Genomic DNA, 27,613 nt, shown 5'->3' with positions numbered 1-27,613 from the left:
ATGTACATAGTTAAAGTTAGTATATATGTGTATCTTTTTTAGTCAATATAAATATACTTTTGTTTGTTCATTGGTATGTTCAATTTTTTATATTATTGTACGTGTCGATGGATACAATTTAGTATTTTTTTAATTTTGTATTTTTGAATTATATTAATCTAGATTATTCATATATATTTTCATATGCGGATAGAAAAGGGTTTCATAAGTTAGTTTATCGTACAAATTGAATATTCATACATACACATATTTATATTTTTTATTAATAGAAATGAATTATTTATTCTATCTAGTATTATCCGTGATTTTAAATTGTTTTGTAAAGGGACAAGAATCTGCTACAAATTTTTATAAGTTTATTGATTCTTTTGCGTCATCTACATATATTTCAGAGGAATCAGGAAGTTCGCTTTACGATGCTAAAAGAGCGATCCAGAACAACCCAAGTTATTGGTGTAGCGCTGGGAATCACTTAAAGGATGAAGAAATAACATGGACGGGATATTTAAATACAAAGGGATTTGTAAAAGGTGTAAAAATATCATGGGAATATAGCCCAGAATTAGTTAGTATATTCGTGTCTTCTGATGGAGAGCATTATAAAAATGTGATTCCATATAAAAAAATATCGAGTACTGAATCATCTTTTGATGAAATATATTTTTTTAAAAAACTAGAAGAGGTTATATCAATTAAAATAGGGTTAAAAAATGCCATTCACAAATATTTTGGAATAAGAGAAGTGAAGATTATTGGTGGAGGGAATCCTTACTTTTTATTATTATCTGGAATTACAAGTGAACAAGAAATGTGTTTACAAGTAGAAGAAGGGTTAATAAATAATGATAATACATCTGTAATTTTAGACTCATGTATTAATGCTTTAGCAAGTGGAGATGGTAGAGAACTATGGAAAACAAATTCTAACAATCAAATTATTAGCGCATTAAGTGATCCTCCTAAATGTTTAGCTGTTATAAATGTAGATAACTTAGAAAATAACAAATTGGTTTTATATGATTGTTTAAGAGCTTTAGAAGACGGTGATGGTAAATCGAATTGGGTATTTGAATCAAACTCTCAGATTCGATTGCAAAGAAGCGGTGAGCCTTTATGTATTTCTCAAAAAAATGTTCATGGGAATATACCAGGAATTCATGATATTCTTCTTAATATAGATGCATCTGTTGATGCTACTTCCATCTTAGATGATGATCACAATGCTGATAACACAATAGATGGGAACCTGAATAGTTTTTGGGCATCATCTATATTTGGAGATAGCTATGAGCACTTAGTTTATTTTATTATAGACTTAAATAAATTTGTAGAAATATCCAGAATAAAAGTATTTTGGGAGTATCCACCTTTACATTATATTATATCTTTTAGTACAGAAAAGGATAATTATAAAATTGTTGCTGAAAATTTAGCTAACCCAAGTTTTATAACAATAGATTCATTAAAAAACATTGAAACAAGATACATTAAAATATCAATGATTAAGCCTCATCCCAAACATGGAGAAATGGATGGCCAATTTTTATATGGAATAAGATCAATAGAAGTTCAAGCCAACAATTTAGAAAGTGTGTTAAATTTTTGTAGAGATGCAGCAAATTCAGATGATGCTCGAGACAAGTATTTTATTGAATATATTAGTGAATTCGATAAAAATTTAAGCAACAAATTAATAAATCTTGAAGATGATGTTTCAAAAAATGTGAGTTCTATTAGCGATAAATTATCAAAATTAGAAGAAGTATTACCTAATATTGAAACATGTTTAAATGAAAAGAAAGAATATGAAACAAAGTTAAAAGTATCAATGGAACAAGTTATTGAACTAAATGATAAAATTACCACCTTAGAATCAGTAGATTTAATTCATAGCAATGATTTATTACGATTAGGGATATCTCCTGGTGATTCGTCGTCGTATCCTGCGAATGATTGTTCAGTAATTAAAAATTCTCAAGAAGTCCCTATGTCGGGATTTTATTGGATAAAACCTAAATGTTCACCTGAACCTCTAAGAGTATATTGTGATATGGATTCAAGTACATCTTTATATGTTTGGAATGGTCACTCTCCTAAATCTCCAGATCATTTGATAACAAATATTATAAATTCAGTAGATGACATTAGAAAGCACTGTGCTGAAGTAGGCTTAGAACCATTAGTACTAAAATCAACTGATCAATTAAATAGTTTAATTTTTGCATTGAAAAAAATGGGTTTTATATTAAATGGTAAAATTAATATACCATTAGCTTATGATTATTCATGCAATTATGGTAGTTGTAGTGGAAAGTTTCATGATTTATTAAATGGTAACGTCGATTTAACAACATTAATTTATTTTAAAGGAGCAGAATCCCCTAATAGCACTAGTATTAGACAAACAGCGGGTATATCATATGATGATGGATCTTTTAAATTTTTTAACTTAGAAACATCAGATATATCTGCAATAGTTTGTTCAACAAATTCGTCGGAAAATGATTTTTCAATGCAATATTTAAGTATAGAGTGTGATACCACAGCATTAGACGATGATTTTAATGGAATTGTAAATACAAATATAGTAGCTTTATGCCCTTTAGGATGTGATAATGAGAGATTTAAGGAATTTAATGTATATGGTAGCAATGGAGTCTATTCTGATAGTAGCTCTATTTGTAGAGCATCTATACATGCAGGTGTAATAGATAAACAAGGTGGTTTGGTTAATGTAACTATTGAATCTGGATTAGATTATTATAAAGGTTCAATAAGTAATAATATCGAATCCATATCGTTAAATAAGGGAGGAAATGAGTCATTATTAGACATAATTACAAATGAAAAAAAAGAAGATATTAAAGAAGAAACTAGTATTATTAATCATAGAACTATAAGAATAAGTAATTTATCTCAAGATTGTCCAATCGATTTATTTGAATACAAGCAACTATCATTTATTGAAAAGGGTAATTTAAAAAAAAACGAACAAAACGAGGAAAAAATAGCGGAATATAATGAAAGTAACGAAAGTTACAAAACACACGAAATAATTAATGATTTGTTAAAAAATATTGATGCTATTCATGGAGTTGATCCATCAGTAATTTCCATTATTCAAGATGAAACTGTAAGAGTTATAGAAAAAGCAAAAAAGGAATTTGCCCCAGCCGACATTTTATCAAAAAAGCAAATTGATGATACAATAAATTTATACAATTTGACTGAAAATTTAGCATTGTATTTATATGATTTATCAGGAAAATATATAAATGATTTAGAAAAGGTAAAAGAACGTTTGGAAGAATTAAAAAAAATTCAAAGGATTGTGCATAATTTCGGTACATTTAAATTAAACTATGAAAGTATGAATTTTTCTTCCTATTTCTATGTATTTGATTCTAAATTAATTAAGAATAAACCTAGTGTTTGGGGATATGTTGATACAGAAATTTTAGGACATAAAAATAGTATTGGACAAATGAGTAGTATATCAAATAGAGAAATAGGGGAAGGTTATTTTGCAAAATTAAAAGGGTTAAATTTTTACGATTTTGAAATAAGGGTAAGTGTGCTAAGTAAAGGTACTGGATGTGCTGGAATAGCATTTAGAGCTAAAGATGACTTCAATTTTTATTTATTTGATATTTGTGATCAAGATGGAGTAAGAAGATTATCAAAAATAGAAAATGGACATGCAGATATTTTAAAAGAAAAGTATGGTGAATTTTCAATAAATAATAAATGGAGCACATATAAAATAACAACAAGCCATGCTAATATTGATATATATGAAATCGATGATAAATTAAATGAGATGAAAATATTAAGTTCATTAGATGAAAAATTTTTATCGGGTACTGTGGGGTTATATTCTCAAATAAATGGCCAAGGAACATTTTTTGATGGGCTGGAAATTATAGCAAAACCCTGTTCAGAACTATCTAAAAATGGAAAACACGAAAAAAAACAGAATTATAACTGTCCTTATTATAAAGAAAATTATGATAACGATTTATTTCCATATACCATAATTAATGATGTAGAATATAAATGGGGTTTTGCAAATGAAGATGATAGTGATTATTTATTTTGTAAAAAAATAGAAAATATAGATAATGAAAGCAATGAAAATTACAAAAGTGACAAATTATATGATACTATAGCACTTTTAAAACAAAGAAAATGCTCTGATGGAATCTTAAATTTTGATATGAATTATTCTCTATCCAAAGAAAATAAAAATTTAGATAGGAATAAGCCACATATATATATCCTATTCAATTTTGTGAATGAAAATAATTTTAATGCCCTTGAAATTAGACAAGATTCTCTGAAGTTAACATCCTATAAGGATAGCAAAACAGTAACATTATCAGAATTCAACGATCATGATAAAATTACAAAGACATTAGAGCAAGATGAATGGTTCCATGTTAATGTAAAATTTGATAAATTAAAATTCAAAGCTGTAGTAAGCAATAATAATGGTTATGAAATTGAATTAGATGCAAACAATATTGATACAGATTCTATTGATTTAGGAAATGTAGGTTTCAGTGTTAATAATTTTGATGAAGTAAAATTTGATTCTATAACTTTATCATCTAATGTATTAAATTCAAATGAAAGTTTCATTGAATCCAAAACTAAAACATGGGGAACATGCGAAAAAAGCATACACGTATTAAACAGAAGATCTTCATGTGAAACTGATATACATCCAAATCAAAAAAAAGAAAAACATATCAATTGCATTAAAAATTTTTGTGAAGAATGTTGTTTACATCATACCAAAATGCTGGATAGTAACGAAAGGAAACAATGTGAAAAACATTGTAAAAGAAATGATGGTTTAGCTGAAAAAATGCAAAAACTATTTGAAAAGTTTATAAACAAATGTGTTTCTTTAGAAGAAAACAAGGATTATGAAAATTGCGATGATAATGATTTAAATTGTAGAAGCAAAACGTGTATACTTTGCTGTGAACAAAATGATGTGGTAGATTCTGATGATATTGAAGAGATATCTTTTCATAAATCAAAAGATATCCAAAAAGAGGAAACAATTGAATGTCAATTTCAGTGCAAAATAACTCATGGAATTACTGAATAATGAAAATCAAATAAAAATATAAATAAAAAATCATAATAATAGAAGATATTAGTCCAATGTGAAGTAAAATGATTATTTTTGAAGGAAAATTATTTATTTGTTCATTTGAACATATGCTTATGTGATGTTTTTTCTTATTTAGACTGATTGGTTCACCAATCATGATAATTTTTTTTATTGATGAAACGTGAATATACAATAAATTAAATTTAAAGTATATGTAAAGCAATTTATTTATATTACACATATACATGCATTATTATATGCTTTGTTTTCTCCTAAATGAGAAACTGTTTAAAAACAAATATAAGAAAAATCTATATATATACACATATGTTTAGTAAACGGTAGAATTATATAAATATAATAATGTCTGTATATGAATTGGATATTTCATTTTACGTATAAATCAATAGATTGTGGTCGTTTTTTGGGTCATTTTTTATCATGTAAAAAATATGAGTTATAGTTCTCCAAACCAATTTTTCTAAATATAATAAAATCATATTAAGGGAACGCTTTAGTTAATCGTGAGTAACAAACTAAATGCATATATAATATAATGTTGATAAGATTATTTATAATTTTTTTAGAACCATGCTTCATTTTGCTAATTTTATGAAATTTTCTTTGAGGTGTTTATATATGAACTTATTTAAATATTTGTATATAGCAATGAAATATATATTCCATCTATATAAAAAAATAAATAGTTTATTCTATAAAATTGGAAAGTCTTATATATATAATAAATATCATTTTTATTAAATGTTATTATAAAAAAAGTTCAATTTCTTTATGAAAGTTTAAAATTTATAGTAAAAAAGTACAAATAATTTTTATTTTGCAATAAGGAGCTGCATAAAGAAAAAACATAGATATCCAAAATGTGTAATAAAAGATATGTTTAGTGTGTATAATATACATACATTATCTGTACTACAAAAAAATAATAAATTAAAATTTTTTTTAAAAACTTGATAAAACAAACGTATTTTGATGAAAAAACAAAAAATATACGATTTATTTATCTTAAATAAATCTACAACAAAAGATGTTTGTGTTATTAATTAAAATTATTATAATTTATTTTTTGATCTAACGTTTTTAATACATTCCTTGTGGAAATAATTATATGTGCTTAGAAAGTTTCTTAAGTTCAAATTTTCATCATTTGAAGATGAATCGCTAGAAAAACTTTCTATATCAGACTGTGTATTCAAAATATAATTTGCATTTTTACGATCCACATTCAAAGGATCATAATCATCATTCAATTTTTCTGTATTTTCATTACTATCGTGATTATTGCCATGTTTATTAGAAATATATTTTTTACGTTTTTTATTATTTGATAAATATTCATTTAATTTTTCACAAAATTCAGTTTTATTATTTTTGCTTTGTAATACGTGTACTAAATTTTTATCTAAAGTTAAAATGTTATTTATGTGATGTCTACCAATACCTAGCAAGTAATCTTCATTGTATACGATTTTATTGTTAAACTCATCAAAATCTGGTACATCTATTCCAAATAGTCTTAAATCATTAAAAGCATAATAATATAAGTCTTTTGAATCTGTATTATCTAATATATTATCAATATTTGGAAATATATCAATGAATGCAGATAAATTTTCTTTTCCGATGAATTTTTTTACACTTTCTTTATAATTTAAAAAATTCATTGTTAACTCTTGGTTTTCAATATTGCATGTTATAACTTTATTTGAATTCTGATTTGCATAATTATAGTAGCTTTCTTCGGCTTTATTTAAATCAAAATTAAAACATTGTTGATTATTATATTTTTCATTTTGGGTTTTAGTGTTTAAATTACTTTCATAATGGCCGTTAATATTATGTTTTTGGTTTAATAATTTTGATTTTTTATTGTCAATTTGATGATCATCATTCGTATTGCATCGTTCTCTTTTTTTATTATTTTCACCTACATGAATATTAATATTATCATTGCTATTTGTTAATAATCGATCTATATTTTTGTTTCGCAGTTTTGATATAACTGAATCGTCAAAGTATATTTTATGCAATGTTTTAGGTATATTTACATAGTTGCATGAAGCAACACAATTTTCATCCTTATTTTTTAATAATTTGATCAATATATTAAAAATATCTTTTGATTTTTCATTGCTATTTACGATTGTATCAATAATATTGTCAAAATTTTCTTCATCTATCATATTTTCCAAATTATACACCATTTGATCATATCCATGCATATTATTAGCGTTATAATTATTATTGTTATCGTTCATAAAATTGTTATTATATGATCCATTATTGTTATAAAATGAATTATCGCCCATGTATTCGTTTGATTTTATAGAATTTTTAATAGTGTTTTTCTTTCTTTTGCTCATATTAGCATTATTTATATTTGTATCATTAATTTGGCTGTTTCTAAAATCCATATTTGCTTTGCTTGGTCTTCCAACTTTTCCATGTTTTTTTGGCTTAATACCTTTTTTATTATCTTTGATTGTATTTATATTTTCATCTTTTATATTAGTATTGTATAAAAGCTTATTTACTAAGTTTTTATCTTCATTATGATAAAGAAGATGTATGTTCATATATTTTCTATACATTTTAACACTCAGTTTTCTATAATAAGCTTCTAAGCTCTCTGCAATTTTATGATAGATAGTAGTTTTGTCATTATATGTGTAGCAATTATTGATTATTAAAAATATATCTCTTTCAAACTCTTCATAAGTATTATATTTAAAATTTTGAATTTTTTGTTTCATCGTTGTAAAATCCATTGGCTCTTTTATTATATTAAGATAATCTGGAACATATTGCACGTTTACTGGATATAAAAATATTCTCTTCTTATCAAAAACTATCAGCTTATTTACAATATTCGCTAATATCTCATTTTTGCGTCTGAATTCTTCGAGTTGATCGTATTTCATCTTGGTCCCGCTCATTGTAAACAACTATATAATGAATAAAAATTAAACTAAATTATGTATATTATGCGAATGCAAAATTATTTCCTTATATGTCATATGTTGCACAAAAATATGAATAAATATAACACCCTTTACATATTAAAAGATGCATTCTTTTTTCTTTTATTTTTGGTTGGGAACGGAAAAAATATATTCTTTATGAATTTATAAAAAAATACAATAATACTATCATAAATTTTGATATGTAAATTTTTAACATATAGTTATTCTTTTATTGATATTTACAATATAATATGCACATAAAGTAATTCAATAATTTGATGTATATATATATACTTAAAAGTGTTAATGATTTATACCCATAAAAATTTATTATCTTAGAAAATTGTTATTTATGAATCTAAAATTTATGGCAATAACATAAATGGATATGTAAAATACAACTACAACAATGTATGCATAAAATAAATTTTCTCTGTAAAGTATTTAACAAAAATGGAAAAGCATCAAATTCAACTAAATTGTTCTATTATTTTTATATGTATATATTGTAATAATTTTGTTTGGTCTTCTTTTTAAATAAATATGTAATATTTTTTAAAGTAAATATATAATTTATTTAGAGGATTGTTTATAAATATAAATATATATAAAAAAAATGCAGAAACTTTTTTATGAAAATTTCGCTTATCTGGTATAATATATGAAAATTAGGAAGATGTTGCCGCGCATCAAGGGAAAAATAAATTATTAGTGAAGGGAATGAAAAAAAAACGTAAATAATATAAGCAAATATAAATAAAATAACGTGTAATTTTTAATTTAAAAGTGTTAACTTCATTTATTTCAATATATATATAATAATGCAAAAATAAAATAATTAAGAGAAACATTAATTATTATAAAGCAAAAAAAAATTAATTAGCAATGAAAGTTGTTTGCTTGATGGTTTAGTAGCTTAAAATAAATATCATACAACTATATGCAATATAAATAATTTTTCAATACAATTAAAAATGAATTTCTTTTATGGAGATTCGAAATAATATCTGCAATGTATTTTTCATGTAATTTTATACATGTCGCTGATAAAATTAATACAAGGAAAATATTTTATAATATTTAATTGTATTATAAATGTAAAAGTATGCATTTTTTTAGGTTTTTATGAACGATTCGAACAATTTTTATGTGTGCATACATTTTTATTGTATATTATAATTTGATTTTGTTATATATAAAGACGGTACAATGAACTTTTTATGTTATTAAGTGCTTTTAGTAATTTTCGAATAATCCCCAAAAGATGGAATGAGCAAAAACAGCATAACACGCGTAAGACAACTGTTGATAAATTTAATTAATGCATAAAAGAATTTTAATTCATATAGATATAAGAATGCTCTTATTTGGAGAAATATAAATCATTTGGAAATATCATATTTTAAAAATAATAATTATGCTAAATTAGTAGAATGCCTTCTCAAAAATATTTCGCTTAATATGTTATTGAAAGATATTTATGGCTTATGTTATAGAATGTAATTTATTATTACTAATTAGTTCTTTATTATAATTTTTTAATACATTTTTTGTTATTTTTATTATTTTTAATATTGATTTTCTATTTTCATAATTTTTGGAGGCGTGAGGATTCTTTAGAAACTATTGAAAGCTTAAACATTATGAATGTTTCAATCTTAATGAGCGTATAAAATTATGACCATTACCTTTTTTATGAGGATCAGATGAAACTGTAATACACAATATAAGGCTGGAGTTATTATACTCTTGCGTATTTTTAAAAGTGAAATAGAAAATTATAATTATTTACGAAAAACTGATTTTATATAAAAGATGTTTGAAATCATAGAACACATGTATTTTTAATTTCTTATTATTGTATATAATTATTAAATAATAAGGTATATACGTATAAATAATTATTATTAAATAAGGGATGTTTACATATATTTGACATTTCTTCACCATGCAATTAATATGTATCAGGTATTCTGCATATAACATTTTTATTTGCATACACACGTATTTATGAAATGGAATGGACGAATATATACATTAATTAGTTCGCTTTAATGGAATTTGTATGCATATACAATATTTAGGCATCTTTCGTAGGTATATATTTGTTTAAATTGTATAATTTAATGAAAAAAGGTGTTAAGACTTGCAATATATTTTTATGCTAATTATTTTTGGGAATTTTTAAAATTTCTCGTAAGATAATTTTTAATAGTTTGACTGTGGTTTGTGCATCGTTATATGTCTAAAGCGTATATTAATTAATGATAAGCTGGTTTAATTTGTTTAAAATTGGAATTAATTACATGATTATATAAAGAATATTTATAAACTAAAGAATTAATTATAGAAGCAAATATAAAGAATTCATTAAATATATATTTTTTTAGTTATAATTTCCCCCTAAAATGGGAAATGATACATTTATTTAATTATAAATAATATACACTCCTCTTATAGACATAAAAATTGATAAATGCCTTTTTAGAAATTCTATATTATTTTGTTTAAGAAACATAATACATATATATATTGGACGCTACGATTAAAACGATGTTATTTTCTAATGATTGCATTAAGTTAATTTTTTTAAAACAAAATAATATTTAATTTGAAATTCGCATGTGAATTTAGTAAAATTCCTTTTATGCTTATAAACGGAAGCACATTTAGCATAACTAATAAAGACTTATAATATATGATAGAAAATATAATTAATGATTTTTTGTAAAAAATAAACAATGCTTTATAAGGCGCAAAAGGAGGGCATAATAAAAATACCGAAATAAAATAGCAATAAAAATAGCAACAATCGAAATACAATCTCCTTTGAAAATAGCTAAAAGGGAGATGATCATTTTGACAATATTAATGTAAAAAAAAAAAATATAATAAGTTTATTTTTTTCTTCAAACGGATGGTGCGTGAAATTATATTTTTACATGTTGGACAATGCGGAAATCAGCTAGGACACGAATTTTGGTCAGTAGCAATTAAAGAATACTTAAATAATAAAAAGATAAATGAAAAAAAAGAAGTATTAGGTAAATACAGTTCTATGAACGATTCTGAATCATCATTTTTTGAAAACGTATGTGATGATTTGAACTCAAATCATAACGAACATTTAAAAGCTAGAGCTATATTAATAGACACTGAAACTGGAGTTACAAATGAAGTATTTAAAAGCTCTATTTCGGAATATTTTGACAAAAATAATATATTTACTCAGCAATCTGGTGCAGGCAATAATTGGTCTCAAGGATATATGTATTATGGAAGAATGTATGAAAATATGATTGATAATATAATTAGAAAAAATGTAGAAAAATGTGATTCATTGCAATCTTTTTACATTACATCATCGTTAGGAGGTGGGACCGGTTCAGGCTTAGGTTCGTACGTTTTAGAAATGTTGTCTGATAACTATAAGCAAATAAAATTTAGTAATTGTGTATTCCCATCAGCATGTGATGATGTAATTACATCTCCATATAATAGTTTTTTTGCCTTAACAAAAATACATGAGTTTTCAAACTGTGTTTTACCAGTATCAAATGATGCGTTACTAAATATTTTAAATAGTAAAAAGTTGAAAGAAAAGGAACATAATAACAAAAATGATTATTCAAAAATGAATAATATAGTAGCTAACCTTATTGTAAATTTAACAAGTTCAATGCGATTTGAAGGTTCATTAAATGTAGATATAAATGAAATATGCACTAATTTAGTCCCATATCCATTTTTTAATTTTATGTTATCATCATTAAGTCCGTGTTTAGAAACAGAGAATATAAGAAATTTTGATAATTTGTTTAAAAATGTTTTAAATCACAATAACCAAATGTTAATAGCTAGCCCCAAAGATGGCCTATGCTTATCTATGGCATTTTTATGTAGAGGTAACATAAGTATTTCAGACATTACCAAAAACATTTTATTAACAAAAAATAATTTAAATATTTTAAAGTATAATAAAGACGCTACAAAAATAGGGTTATGCAATGTGCCTCCGTTAAATCAGCCTTATAGTTTATTGTGCCTAATTAACTCATGTGAAATAAGAAATAGTTTTTTACAAATATTAGAACGATTTAATAAACTATTCAAAAGAAAAGCTCATTTGCATCATTATTTGGAATATTTAACCATGGATGATATATTTGAGTTTAAAGAGAAAATCCAAAATTTAATTTTTGAGTATAGTTATATACAAAAAAATTCATTTTGTTCATCTAAATTTTTAAATAAAGATACAATTGAGATGTTAGGATATGATATATGTGACGAAAGTTATATAACTGTTAACAATGGAAGTGATGATACTAATACTTGTCCAAATTATTTAAAACAAAAAATAAAAATAAATGACAAAAATACAAATTGGTTTGATTTTAAAAATAAGCCAATTATATAATAAGCCATGTAATTGGCTTTATTTTTTTAAGTGAAAATTTTTATATATCATTATTTAAATTGTAATAGTTGATATGTTTCCTCCTTTATATAATGCTCATCTGCTTATCACTAATTTATTTCATTCTATTATCCTGGGTTATTAATTTTATTATCATTATTATTTTGTTAATTTACTATATATAATTTTTTTAAAACAGTTATCATAATTTTTTAAGCCTATTATTATTTTTTTGTATATTTATATATGTTAATATGTTTAGAGCCCATTGTTTATTCCTCTGAACTTAAAGCCTATATAAAATTAAATATTACTAAATAAGACATTTTTCGTTTATTATTATAAATAATTAGAGTTTTAGCGCATGGGATCCGAGTTGAGGCTCTATTGTTTCACTTTTATAAAAAAACATGAAGTGAATTTTCTACATAAGGGAATATTCAATTCGATATGGTTTACTATATTATGGTTCTTTAATCAATATTATAAAAATGATGATTATATAATGCTTAATTATTAAAAATGGTGTAACATGCCTTTAATGGGTACAGTGAAAATATAAAGTAGCATTATGATATTACGCTTTAATGTTAGTAATAATGGTAAATCGGCCATGTCTTAGAATTCGTTTGAATTTGATGCTATAATGGGATGTTTATTTTGGATGTGTTTGCTGATATTAATATATTATATGGTTTAAACATAAATAATGTATTTCATAATTCATATCCGAGATATATAGATAAAATTGCTTTCAAATATTTTTGAAAAAATAATTTTAATTAAGACAATAGAATAAATCATAAGACTCTCTTAGTAATATTTAAAATGATAAAAAATAATAATAAATAGGGAATAAAATGATAATCCATTTAATTGGAAATATCAACGATGCTTTGTTCCGTTTTCACTATATTTTGGCATTTATTCAATTATTATTTGTACTTCATATTTTATTATTAGTAATTATATATGAATTTGTTTGCGGTGTAAAAAAAAAAATATATCTTATAGAGTATTAAAACAGTTTAATATATTAATATTTAAATTGTTTAAAATATTTATATAAAAATTCGAAAAATATATGTTCGATCGAAATTATTGCATTCAGATATTTTAATAACTCAAATTACACACATTTGGTTTATTACAAAATTAGATGCATTTAATGCATTCTCATATAAAAAAGGTTTGAATATGTTATATGGAAAACAAACTTTACTAAGAAGGAAAACGGTATCAATCACAAGCATACCTTGGTTTTATTAAAATATTTATCACAATATTAAAGTGGTAAAAAGTTACTATTCGGAATATACATTTAATTTTTAGATAATATTTCTATTAAACATATAGAAATTCAATTATTTATGATCGAAGTGTTTTGGTAGGTAAACTTTTGTCATTGGGAACATTACCATCGATCTACAAAAAAAGGATAAATATATAAAATATTTCATTTTTTTGTGAATGGATATATATATTATAAATATGCACATTTGTACATACACAGCACATTCTTGATAAATTATAAAATTGGTATAAGGCAATAATAACATATAAAAAATTAGGAATAAAAATGTTATCTATTAAAATAATTATAATTCTTACCGATCTGATATAGGTAATATCAACATAATTGTGTTCTTTTTTAATGAGATATCCGGATAAGTTGACAAACATTTTTTTTAATTCCCCCCTTCTAATATCCGGTTCAGAATCAACTTCAGTTTCAAATGAATTTGCGCTTTCTAAAATTAGGTTTGTATAGTTTTTCTGTTCGGTATGGTTGTGATCATTTATATTTGCTGAAGACATGACAATTACTGCTGTATCTTCAGATACCTATCAAATGAATATAAAATATATATGTTGTATAAATTATGTTATAATAATATGAAAATTTTTATTTATAAATGGAGGGAGGGGAAAATATATTTCCTTACTTTATATTTTGCGGCTAAAGCATAAAAATATCTTTGGAATGATTCATTATTATTTTTATAACGATATTGTACCATTATTAAATTTGGGGTATATACACGGACAACTTTTCCTAAACAAGTTATAATTTTGCATACATATAAATTAAAATATATGAAGTTCAAAAAAATAGCACCACAAGTATTGGCAATAATGAAGCGCGAAACACAGAATAAAGAATGTTAATCGTGTATTAAATTGATTAATCAATTAATTTTAATACCGTTATTCAGAGTTTTATCGAGTTTATTGGGACAATAGGGATTCCATAGCATAGTTATTAAGTCAGTATACTAATGATAAAAAATATATGCATATATATATAATTATTTTTTATTATTTTAACTTAATTTTATAATTTAAAAATTTATGTTCGTTAATTCATACCATATTGGGATTTGGGAATTTATGATTCATTTTTCCAATGTATGTATCACCTCCATGTTTCGCCATATTTAATTTTCCATTATTTTTTGATTGACAAGATTTATCACAACTGTTTCCATTTGTAGCATGATGTATCAAAAGTGGCATAGCGTCTTTCATAACTTTTTCTGCGTTTTTAATTTCTTCACGATTGGTGCATAATAAGTGTTTGTGATTCTCGTACAATTCATCCGATCTATCATTGACCATAGTGAAGTTGTTTGTAAATTGTAAAAAAAAAATTAATGAATTTATAAAATGGTATTTGAGATATCAAACGTTACACAGGTGTATATTTACGTAATATTATATAATATTCCCGTATATGGGAAGTATATATTCATAGTTACATCATGCATTGATATATATTTCATTTTTTCATATTTTCTTACTCGTAACTGCCTGAACTAGCATTACTTGGACCTGCTACATTTGAACTAACATTACTTGGACCTGTGACATTTGAACTAGCATTACTTGGACCTGCTATATTTGAACTGGCATTACTTGGACCTGCTACATTTGAACGGGCATTACTTGGACCTGCTACATTTGAACTGGCATTACTTGGACCTGCTATATTTGAACTAGGACTACTTGTAACAACTCTCCTCCTAACAATCGTCCTTGAAGTAAATCTGCCTGTAGAAGTTTCTCTTGGAAATCGTTCGCTTGCAAGGGCTTTATTGGTCACATATACGAATAAGCTTAAAAGAAAAAAAACGGTTTTAATGTATCCTTTATTCATTTTCGTATTCTACAAGTAAAATTTTATAACATATACTGCATTTAAAAAAAAATTTAACTAAAATATAAATAATTCGTAAAGTTGTATAAATATAATTAAAATCGTAACAAAAAAAATTTATAAAAAAAATTCAAATCAAATATTTATTAAAAAAAGCACAAATTATTATTTAATTTATATAGTTTCATATTTTATTAATTAAATATGTTTTTTAATTAAATTATTTTCAGTACAAGGATATAACCGAATCTTTCATGAATAATGAATGTACAAAAATAAATAATCTAATTTTAATTAATAATCATATATATTTCTAATACATTATATTATGAATATTCATATTTTTTGAATTTTATGATTTATTAAACTACTAAAATAAAAACTACAATTTATAAAATACACGATTATGCGTGGACTTATATAAATATATATTTTTTATTCACATACATCGAAAAAAACGATATTTTTCACCTAGAAATAAATTAATAATATAAAAAATATATTTTAGACTTAATATAATTTATATAATATATGATTTGAACATAGCTATAATTACAGTACATATATTAATAAATAAACGATTATGGTAAGATACATATTATAATAATTATTATATAAAAATAATAGTTTTACTACGTCTTCCTTTTATTTTGAGATAAAACAAGCTACTTATTTTTATTTATTAAAAAATATGAAATTAAGCTGAAAATCACAATACGTATATATATATATTCCTTTGCTATTACAACAGTTGCATTATAATATTTTCTATATATCATAAAATTTATATTATGGTGAATCGTTCTGTCTTTAATTTTTTTTATTACTTTTAATTGAAATTTTACTAAATATACTTTTCTAATACAATTCGTAAGATGATATAAATTATATATTGTTAGTAATATTGATACACATGTATTCTTGAAAATTAACGCGGGTTCTAAAATATGCTATATATAAAAAATAAACAGTATATATATACAAATTAAAATTTAAAAAAGTACAAATAAAAAAAGATAAAAATAAGTTAAACTGCAAAATAAAACGCTAAATATATATACGTAAAAATATATTATTTTTTATTTATAGCTTTTTCGATGTCAAATGATGCGATGGTCAGGTTTTATGGATTGTGGTTCTGTATTATGAAATACATTTCGATATTATGAGTTGTATTTTATTTTCTAGAGCATGTGGTTTGAGCTGAAAATTCTTGGCTATATTTTGATTTAATCTTCTATAATTTGATAATATTTATTTGTTTGTCATTCTTATTAAATATATATAAGTAATAACTTATAAACAAAAAAATATATGTATTATAACATCCAATTTTTAACCTTTAGATGAATTATAAATATGAAATACAAAAAAGAGGATAAATATTAGTATGAAAGGAATCAATAAAATTTTTTTTTTCATAAAATATGATATTTACATTTTATCTGTTTAAATGAATTAAATATCAAATATAGCTATCCATGTATTATAAATCATAGTATGTTATATTATAAATGCCTGTTATATAAAAAGTGCTAACGAGGGTATATTGAGCTATACATACCATGATATAAAGGATACTTTCTTTATTAATGTCACAAAATTTTTAATTTAATATTATAACCTTTTACCTTAAATTGAGTAATAATTTTATATATGAGGTTATAAAATCGTAATAAGACCTATTTTGAATGATTGTTTACATTACAATATATGTATATCGATGTATCTGTTTTATAAAAATAATTAAATGTATTATAAGTGTTTATAAAACATAAATGCATACGATACCGATCAAAGTTCAACAAAACGTTATCTATATAATGAAATAAAGTTTTATGCTTTAAACATTCTTTATGTTGCTTAAAAAATATATATTAATAAAAATAGCTAACTCTATCATATTATATTAATACTCAAATATACTATTAGTATATATATAGGAATTTATTTAATTTTCCATTAAAATTATACCGATTTTACATTTAATTTATATTTCTGCTAGAATTTTAATCTATATTTTTAGGATTAATTTTAACGACCGTGTTTAGTATTAAGTTATAGTATTCGATTGTTATATGTTAATTTTTAAGCTTCATAATTTTGAGATTATGTAAATAATTAAATATATAAAATATATTATATTTTAAAATGGGTAAAATGAAAAAATATAATTATATTAATAAAACTTCATGATATATTTTTTTCTAATTACTTTTCTATTAATTATAAAAAATTAGGTATATAAAAATACCATTAGTATTCTGTTATATATGAATATAAACGAATTAATTATTGTATCAATGGCTAAAAAATGGAATAATGCTTAACTCTGAAAGCGTCATATAATTATATATTAATTTAAATCCTATAGAAAATGCATGCTCCGATTAATTGTTTGATTTTTCTAATATATTTTGTTATTATACGCATATAAATAAATAAATAAATATTATAAATACACCGTTTTACGGAAAATTATATATATGCTCTAAAATAATTTACTTTATAATAATGAAAAAATGGAAATTATTAATTGGTTTAAAGTATTTTTATTAAGTGCATTAACTACTACGGTGTAGTATGCATTACATAGGGTATCGATAAAAATTGTAGCGACAAAATATTAATATGTTATGGATATTTAATATGCTAATATGAGAATAAGTTCATTATATATATTCTTAAATTTGTGATAAAATTAAAAATATAATTTATAAAAGTCAGAATATTGTATATTTAAATACAAAAAGTGTCTTAACATCTGTTAAATGAATATGATGAAAATAAGTTAATAGGACTAAGTATATTTCATTTTTCAACTTGAGATCGAAATAAATTAGCACCTCTTTCAATATATTGGTTCTATGTGTATTATTTTTTGTGATTTAATATTGTAATTTGATTATTTGTTTGGATTACATTTGAAAATATTAATATTTATATTATTTTAATATAAATAGTATATTTGATGTTGTATATTCTGAGATATATTTATAAATAAAATGGTTACATACTAATATATAAAAAATAATATTTTTACACCAAATTGGTAAATAACGTGGAGAATATCATTAAGAAATATTAAAAATTTGGGAAATATGATAATAAAATTAAAATTAGAAGCGATTTAAATGTAAATATCAAGGTGCTTTGTTAATGTTTTCATTATGTTTGTATTTATTCATATAAAAAAAATATTTCTAATATTTTATTATTTTAATATATATTTATTAATTTATTCATATGTAAGCAATAATAGAAAAATATAAGTTTATAAAATATAAAAACCGTGCCACTAAACACACCAATTTATTATAAATTATATTAAAAAACTATTTATATAACAATTTTCCAAAAAAATAATTTTTAGGGGAAATTATTATATACATATATTATTTTTATAATTAAATATTAAAAATTGTGTATTCTTTAGAGAAGAATTAATATTTATTTGAAAACAAATATAATATTTATATCCATAAATAATTTTAATGAATATAACGAAAATTATTACAACAATACATTTATAAATTCTATAGAAAATACAAAAAAATAATAAATATCGTAGATTCTTTTATAGATATATTAATTTATTCATACATTTTAGAACAAAAAACTAATAAATATAAATTATTAATATTATTTCACACTACGTATATTAGTTCATTTATTTAATAAAGTTAAAAATGAAAAGCAGTATTTTTAAATTTGTTTTTTTTTCAATTATTATTTCTTCTTTTGAATATGCCCAAAATGTAAGTTACACACCATTTTCTTTTATTATTAATAATATTCCATTATAGTTTTCGTATCTATTGTTTTACATTAACCTTATATTTTTGTTTCATGTATTGGCAAACACTTAGGTTAAACCAACAATAAAAAATAGTTATATATGTGTTAATAAATATTTCATTTCTTTGCAGGAATTATACTTTGTAAACGAGAGAAGCATAAACCTTGAAAGGAATATAACAAATTTTAGAAATAATAGGATATTAGCAGATACAGACAACCGATTCGATTTAAATAATTTTTATGAATCAACTTTGAGTCTTATAAATAAAATTAATGACGACAATGATGATGACGAAGAAATAACAAAGCTTAAAAGTATTATGAATTTACAATTAATGAAGAGTAAAGAAAGTAATACATTAAAAGATTTAAATAATGTAGATAAGAAAACTAAAAAGTACGTTTTAAAACTTCAAAAAGAATTAGAAGGATTAAAAAAAGAGCTTGATGATACAAATAATGATGATAAAAAGGTTGATGATAAAAATAATGATAATAAAAATAATGATGATGAAAATAATGATGATAAAAATAATGATGATAAAAATAATGATAATAAAAATAATTATGATGAATTAGCAATAAAGCGGGAACATGGTAAACACTTAATAGAAAAAAATGGACATTTTTATCTATCAGATGTACCAGAATTTAAACCAATGAGCAATGAAGGTATTTTGGTGGCGAAAGAACATCAAGAGATCATTTCATATATTAATAATGAACGAAGTACTACTAGAAAGTTAAGAAAAGAAAGAACCAAATTAATAAAGAAGGTGATCTTGTTGATTGGAGTTTGTGTGACGGGATTGATGACAGGAATGGCCCTACCATTTTTAATTTTTATTTCAATAATTTCATTTGAAACTGCTAAGAAAATGTGGAAAATCTTTAGATTATCCATGAAAACATGGAGAACAAAAAATCACAGCATATCAGAGTAACCACTCTTTATTATTATATTTTATTATACTTGCTTAAATGATTAAGAATAATATATTTAATATTTGATGGCATAAAGGTTACACCTTTTGCATTCTATAGAATAATGGAATTTTACTCAATTGTATGTTTATTTGTTAATGTTATTATTACATATATTTTAATTAATATTTATAATTATATTTTGTAATTCTTTTATAAAATATTCATTTAAATACACTTATTAATAAAATTATAAACAATAATTAAGCTGTTTATATAGGTTTGTGTTTGTGTTTGTGATTGTGAATTTTGTTCTGATTTAAATATTTTATAATTTGATAATATTTGTTTGTGCGTATTAATTTGATAAATACATTATAAAGAAATTTAAAATTCAATAAACATATTAAAATTTGTTATTAAAAAAAACATATATGAATAAAAGGAGGAAATATAAACAAAATTGAACAATGTAGAGTAAATATGGCATATATATACAGTCTTGCATCTTAAAACACACCTTTTTGATATCTCTTCTTCAAAGGAAAACCTCATAGCCCAGTCACACATAATATATTATTACATCATAAAAAATATTTCTTATTAATATATTAAGTAATTAATGTAAAAAGAATGAGTTAAGTGTTATATCTTTATTTATTTTTTATAAATTGAACAATAATTAAATATATATATCATCTCCGTATGTTTTATCTTGATATAAAGTCCAAATGGATACTTCCATTAATAAGAAAGGGGTTGTATAACATTTTTTCATAAGTTATAAAATATACAATTGAGTGTTAGCATAGATATTGACTATATATGAATTCATATTATGAAATATCACAATTGTCTATTATATAAAACTTGTTAATCTGTGATTATATTGTATTATGCATAACTCAATATGTTTCTTTATTTGATTAAAGGTTTTATTTAGTAAAACTTATAATTTGTGTCACAATTGATTTAATTTAAATTGTATTTTGATAACCGAACTATATAATATTATTATATATCAGGGTATAAATTGTAATTAGATTCATTTGGAATATTCATCTACAATACAATATATATTCATATTAATAGAAACTGTTATACGTTTTTATTAGTTTACTTGCCATAAAGGTATAAAATTATATTATCAATATTAATTTTGATAGTTTATATATTACGAAATGACAAAATATATTATAAAATAGTTAAAATGTAGATATATTAATAAAATGACAAATATATTTTGTTCTTAGTATATTTTCTAATAATTCAAAAATTATATATTTAAATTAGAATTCGTATTTTAAAATCTATAGATATAAATGAGCAAAATATTGTATCAATCACTAAGCATTGAAATATGTAAAATTTAGGAAACATATAATTATATATTAATATAGATTATGTAGAAAAAATATATAATAATTAATTTATTTTGAACTAATAATATTTTTTGTTATTACACATATATAAATTAATAAATATGTAATATAAATATTTTGTTTTACAGAGAATCATATATACGTTTTAAAATATTTTATTCTAAAACAATGAAATAAGGAAACTTTTTACATTAATTTATGGTATTTTCATTAAGTGTAATAGTAAGTTTTTTGCAACATACAATGATGTAGAAGTAGTAAGAATAATAATATATCAATCTGTTTATAAAAGTAAACAAATATATTATGTTTATTTAATTCTATAACATGAATATACGGTAGTTATATATATTATTAAAATTGTAATAATATAGACAACTAGATAAAAATATAAATGAATATTATAACCTTTAGGTAATTATGTCTTTAATGTGAAAATATTAGAATTAACATTACCAAGCAAAATAATATTAATAATTCTATAGTTTTCTTAAAGATATAGTTTTAGATTGTAGAACTAAATATAGTTTATTATAAAATATGTAGTATATGATATGTTTAGGTTCTAAGTGAAAATCCGACTAGAATGGTAAATCCACTTATATTGTTTCTAAAAGTTTATTATTACTACTAAATAAAAAGCAAATGTTAGAATTATAAACCTATAAAATTTAATTAAATCATAGGAAAATAATTTGATTGAATTAGTCTTTATATTATTAGAATTATAAAAAGATGTATCTAAAATTATTTAATATAGCACATTTAGATATAAATAAAACTATATATAATTTATTTAGAGAAATAATAGTGTTAACCTATTCTATAAATATTATAATTTAAATAAGTAATTTCCTTTATATTATTAGATATAATATTAAAAAATGTAACATCCAATATAGAATAATAGCATATATAAATATTTGGCGTTTAAATAATAAAATAAAATAAAATAAATTTTTAACAGTTATAGTAATCATATATTTCTAATTCTTTATATATTTATAGTAACATGAGTCTTGAAACTCCTTTATTAAAAAAGTAGTGAATATATATTTAGTTTCATGTGCAAACCTATAACATAAATATATTATATGAAACAAATTTAATATATTTTTGTTATGGTATTCCATGAATTTGTGTAATCTAGTTATTCAAGGTATTATTTTAAAAAGTTGTATCATGTATAAAATGTATCATATAGAGATACGATAAAAATGTTAAACAAATAACCGCCTAAGGTAATTTAGTGGTTCTTGTAAATGAAAATAAAATACCTTTTTAACACCATTATTATGTTGTAATTGCATACTAATTTAGTATTAAGACTAATAGAACCTCTTTAAATATGTATATTAATTATATAGAAACCATTAATCGAATAACATATTTTATTACAATACATTCCTTATGTACAAAATATTGTAATAACAAATTGTTTACAGATTAAAAATAAAATTTAGAATCCCCCTCAATGTGGTATATACATTTTTTAATAAAATAAATTTTATTTTATTGTTTTTGAATTGTTTATAAATTAACCTAAATTTCATAATATTTCATTAATACAGATTTCATTAATTATTATAATATTTTTTTAGTGTAAAGCATTTAAAGACATTGAGCATTATTTGTCTGATAATTTTTCTTTAGAAAACAATAATATCTCTACTGAAATATACGATGATTATTGTCCTATTAGAAATGAAACAGGGGAAATAAGATGTAAACCTATCGGCCAAACAGTTAGCGCTGTTACTGTATTATTATTTAATTATTTATTCATTGGGAATGAAGATTTAGAATATGAAAATAAAAATAACGAATATATCATGTATATTATGCTATGGTTAAGTAATAAAATGTAACTAATTAAAAAAGGGAGCTACCGAGCCGTGTCAGATTTTTATGTCACGTTTATAAAAGATAGTGAACATTATAAAGAATATTTTGATAAAATCAATAATAAAGAAACATAATGGGAATTAAAATTGATGAAATGCGTAAACTTTATGAGCTACTTAATGAGCTGTGTAATGCAATTACTAATTATACCAACGATTCTTCAAATTGTCCAGATTTTTTAAAATTTGCTAATAATTGGGAAGAACAATTCAATCAACTTGTTAATAAAAAACCTAAGGTTTTTGAAGATGATTAGTATTGTGATGTGTTGTTGACTTTAAAAAATACTTATGAGAAATTAAAAAATGATAATAATAACCCAAGTGAACTTCCAAAACTTAAAGAGATAGAAGAAATAAATGATTATAAGAAATTATGTAAAGAAGCAACAAACTCATGTAAAGTTATAAGTGTGGATTTCCAATAAATAGTGAATGGAAAAACATATTTAGAGAAAGGCGAAGATACCTTGGGATATATAGATGTTGTTAAAAATACATTTGAAACGTATAGTTCATTTTTTAGTATTATTTTTACTAATATTGGCAATAACTTATATGAAAAGACGTTGTCAACCATAAAAAACTTTTACTGTAAATTTATAAATTTTGCTGGTATCATAATTAGTTATGTGAATGAGCAACTTAAAAAAGGAATAGGAAATTCTATATTAGATAAAGGTATACCTGAGCAAAAAGGCCCAGGAGGTGAACCATTATCAGGTCAAGAAAATTCATCTGAAAAAGGAAGTTACAATCAAAAAAACGATCAAGGAGAACCTCAAAAAAACGTCCCAAAACACGTAGTTAGACCAAGAAATCCTGAAACCGAAGTAACAGGAAATGGAACAACAGAAATAGGTGATAATGTACTCAAAAAAATACAAAGAAATTGGGATTTCAATTATAGTTTTTCTAATTCCCATTACTTTAGCTATTATGTACAAGGTAAATAAAACGACAAAAACAGTTATAAACTCAACTGATGGAAAAAAACAAATTCAAATAATTATAAATTCATCTGGTCAAATAAAACAAACTAAAAAATCAATAAATTCCGTTTATGGGGAAAAATCTCCATTATTAAATATATACAGACTTGTGCAGGCCAATCCTGTACCATTTATTAATTTATTTTTTTTGTTAATTTTTTTTGTTAATTTTTTTTGTTGATTTTTTTTGTTTATAAAAGAAAAAACGACGCTTTAGAATAATAAATATAATTAATAGTTTTTGTTTGGGGTTCAGATTCTTTGGATATGACTTTAAAATTCAATATAAGTATTAAAAATAATTAGTAAACTTATTAATATAAGCAATTTGGTTTATAAAGACAATTAAAAAATGTATTATGTGTAATATTTAATATAAATATATGGATTTTAATAATCTATATAAAATGGTGTTGTATAATCGATTCATTTGATTTTCAATTATAATTTCCTTTTTTATAATTCTAAAAATATATTAGTATTCATTATTTGGAATTCGAAAACAGTTCCAAAGAGAAAGTTTAAGAGAGAAAGAAAGACAAAATAAACCATTAATAGATGATTTAGAAGATTGTGATTGATGTATTTTAAGACATTCATATATTTGGAAATAACTAATTTTTAATTTAAATTTTGAGTTTTATAAGAAAAATGAAAACAATAAAAACAATAAATAAATGTAAATTATAGATATTTAATAGAAAAAAAGTGACAAACATTAAATGAAAGGAATATCGTAAATGATAACAGTTATATTTACACTATTCACAAAATTAATACATATAGATGGATCCTAATATTAAAAGACATAAAAAAGTAATATACAATACAAAAACATTCTTAAAACGAAAAAACATTCTTAAAACACAAAAAAAATTCTTAAAACACAAAAAAATTCTTAAAACACAAAAACACTCTATGATGGTAATTTAAATCAACCATTACGGGTGGAAATAAATCGTTTTATTAACACAAATCTTCTAATATTACGATGCTGAAAAACATATATGAAGGAAAAAATATTCTAAAGCTTTTTTAATAATGCGTCTTGGGTAACTGAGAACATGTCCATCAATCTAAGAAAAAAAAACAAATGGATGGATATATAAAATGCTTATTTTTTTTGAAAAATATAGTATATATTATAAATATTTACATTTATTTAAAACAATATTTTTTTAACAGTTGTTGAAATAAATTATTATGTTATTGAAATTTTGATATCGCTTACAGATTCGACATAGGTGATATCAATAAATTTGTCGTTATTTTTAATGAGGTATCCAGCTATATTAACATACGTTTTTTTTAATCTTCCATTTCTAATATCATCTTCAGAATCAATGTCAGTTTTGAATAAATTTGCGTTTTCTATTATTGTGTTTTTATATTTTTTATTGGAAGGGTGATGATCATTTATATCTGCCGAAGTTATGACAATTATAGTTTTGTCTTCTGATATCTGCAAAATTAATAAAAGCGTATTTGAATAAATTACGTATCGTAATATGAGGAATACGATTTATAACGAAATAGAAGAGGAAAATTTTCCTTACTTCAGTCTTTGCAGCTAAAGCATAAAAATATTTCTGACGAGTACTAGAATCATTTTCGTAACGTTGTTGTATCATTACTAAATTTGGATTGTACACGCGGGCAACTTTAAAAAAAAATAATAATGTTGCATTATGTAAATTAAAATATTATGAATTTGAAGATATGGGAAACAATAAATAGCATCATATAATGATAGAAATAATAAATCACGAAATGGCGAATAAATAGTAACAATAATATGTTAATTAACTAATTATTTATGTTTTGTATACTTTTAACAGAGCCAGTATTGAAAAAATTGGGATGATCTGGATCCCATAACCTGTTTATTATATCATTATACTAATGGAAACAAAGAGAAATATATATATAAATTATAATCATTTTTTAATTTTAATTTGGTTTATAAATTTAATATTGTTCGTTAATTAATACCATGTCGGAATTATAAATTTTAAAATGGATTTTTTCAACATTTGTATTGTCTTCATATTTTTTTTTATAAAAAAGTGTATTATTATTAGGATATTTTAAACATAATTTATAATCTTTACTTGTAGCATGATATTCTAAATGTGTTACAGCTTCGTTCATAAGTTCGACTGCTTCTGTAATTTCTTCTGGTTTGGTACATAATAAGTGCTTGTTTTTTTCATATATTTCTTTTGAACTATCATTGATAAGAATGAACATATTTTTTATGTGTATAAAAATAAAGTTATTGTATTTATAACATTGATGTACAAGACATATTTAATATTTGCATAATGAAATATATGTATTGTTGTATTTTCTTACGTAGAATAATGTAATGGTTTGGATGGTGTATCTTTTTTTGGAACTGGTTCAGTTGCAAGGGTTTTATTATTCACATATACAGAAATTCTTAAAAGAAAAAAACCAATTTTAATATAAAATTTATTCATTTTTGAAGTTTACAAAAAAAATATAAAATATATATTCATATTTTTAAATAAAAATTAACAACTCGGAAATTTGGGCAAGCATAGTTAAAATTGAAGCTAATAATTTTCTTCAATAAAGTATAAAAACTATTATTTAAACAGTAAAATGTATGCTTTTATCGGATTTATAAGTTTAATGTATTTTTAATTTAAATAATTCAACCACAAAACGATGTCAATAACAGAAGCTTTCATAAATAATGAATATCGAAAATATTATGATTCATATTTTCATTAATATTATAATATCTAAAAATAAATCATTTTAATTATATAAGTGATATTTTTAATATATAGAATTATGAATACACAGATTTTATATTTTTATAATTGATTAAGCTCAGTCTAAAATTTATAAAACATCCTATTACGTATGGAATACATATATGCTTAATTAATAAA

At 22.4% G+C, this 27,613-nt stretch overlaps 6 protein-coding genes and 1 pseudogene across 6 annotated transcripts, besides 1 other annotated feature; 4 read left to right on the top strand and 3 right to left on the bottom strand.

The window, feature by feature from the left end:
- Positions 1 to 271: 271 nt before the first annotated feature.
- PY17X_1304300 (LCCL domain-containing protein) lies at positions 272 to 5,119 on the top strand (the record flags this gene model as incomplete). The annotated part of the gene is made up of 1 exon (XM_022956987.1): positions 272 to 5,119. One exon carries the CDS (start codon positions 272 to 274, stop codon positions 5,117 to 5,119), a length of 4,848 nt encoding a protein of 1,615 aa, XP_022813478.1.
- A 1,079-nt stretch (positions 5,120 to 6,198) lies between these two features.
- PY17X_1304200 (uncharacterized protein) lies at positions 6,199 to 8,082 on the bottom strand (the record flags this gene model as incomplete). Its single annotated transcript, XM_720932.1, has 1 exon — positions 6,199 to 8,082. One exon carries the CDS (start codon positions 8,080 to 8,082, stop codon positions 6,199 to 6,201), a length of 1,884 nt encoding a protein of 627 aa, XP_726025.1.
- Positions 8,083 to 11,026: 2,944 nt separating this feature from the next.
- PY17X_1304100 (tubulin subunit beta) lies at positions 11,027 to 12,529 on the top strand (the record flags this gene model as incomplete). Its single annotated transcript, XM_721194.1, has 1 exon — positions 11,027 to 12,529. The coding sequence occupies one exon, from the start codon at positions 11,027 to 11,029 to the stop codon at positions 12,527 to 12,529; it is 1,503 nt and encodes a 500-aa protein (XP_726287.1).
- A 1,368-nt stretch (positions 12,530 to 13,897) lies between these two features.
- On the bottom strand, positions 13,898 to 15,686 carry PY17X_1304000 (fam-a protein; the record flags this gene model as incomplete). The annotated part of the gene is made up of 6 exons (XM_022956986.1): positions 13,898 to 13,954; positions 14,141 to 14,374; positions 14,476 to 14,585; positions 14,736 to 14,805; positions 14,900 to 15,134; positions 15,331 to 15,686. 6 exons carry the CDS (start codon positions 15,684 to 15,686, stop codon positions 13,898 to 13,900), a joined length of 1,062 nt encoding a protein of 353 aa, XP_022813477.1.
- A 3,689-nt stretch (positions 15,687 to 19,375) lies between these two features.
- Positions 19,376 to 20,431, top strand: PY17X_1303900 (fam-b protein; the record flags this gene model as incomplete). Its single annotated transcript, XM_022956985.1, has 2 exons — positions 19,376 to 19,444; positions 19,556 to 20,431. 2 exons carry the CDS (start codon positions 19,376 to 19,378, stop codon positions 20,429 to 20,431), a joined length of 945 nt encoding a protein of 314 aa, XP_022813476.1.
- A 2,963-nt stretch (positions 20,432 to 23,394) lies between these two features.
- Positions 23,395 to 24,870, top strand: PY17X_1303800 (annotated as a pseudogene).
- Positions 23,395 to 24,870: a sequence feature (YIR protein, pseudogene;~PIR protein, pseudogene).
- An 805-nt stretch (positions 24,871 to 25,675) lies between these two features.
- PY17X_1303700 (fam-a protein) lies at positions 25,676 to 27,172 on the bottom strand (the record flags this gene model as incomplete). Its single annotated transcript, XM_022956983.1, has 6 exons — positions 25,676 to 25,765; positions 25,921 to 26,151; positions 26,246 to 26,349; positions 26,519 to 26,588; positions 26,682 to 26,916; positions 27,045 to 27,172. The coding sequence occupies 6 exons, from the start codon at positions 27,170 to 27,172 to the stop codon at positions 25,676 to 25,678; spliced, it is 858 nt and encodes a 285-aa protein (XP_022813475.1).
- Positions 27,173 to 27,613: the final 441 nt, after the last annotated feature.

The sequence above is a fragment of the Plasmodium yoelii genome (genome assembly GCF_900002385.2).
Source record: "Plasmodium yoelii strain 17X genome assembly, chromosome: 13".
Taxonomy (NCBI): Eukaryota; Apicomplexa; class Aconoidasida; order Haemosporida; family Plasmodiidae; genus Plasmodium; species Plasmodium yoelii.
This window is presented reverse-complemented; position numbering and strand designations above follow the sequence as displayed.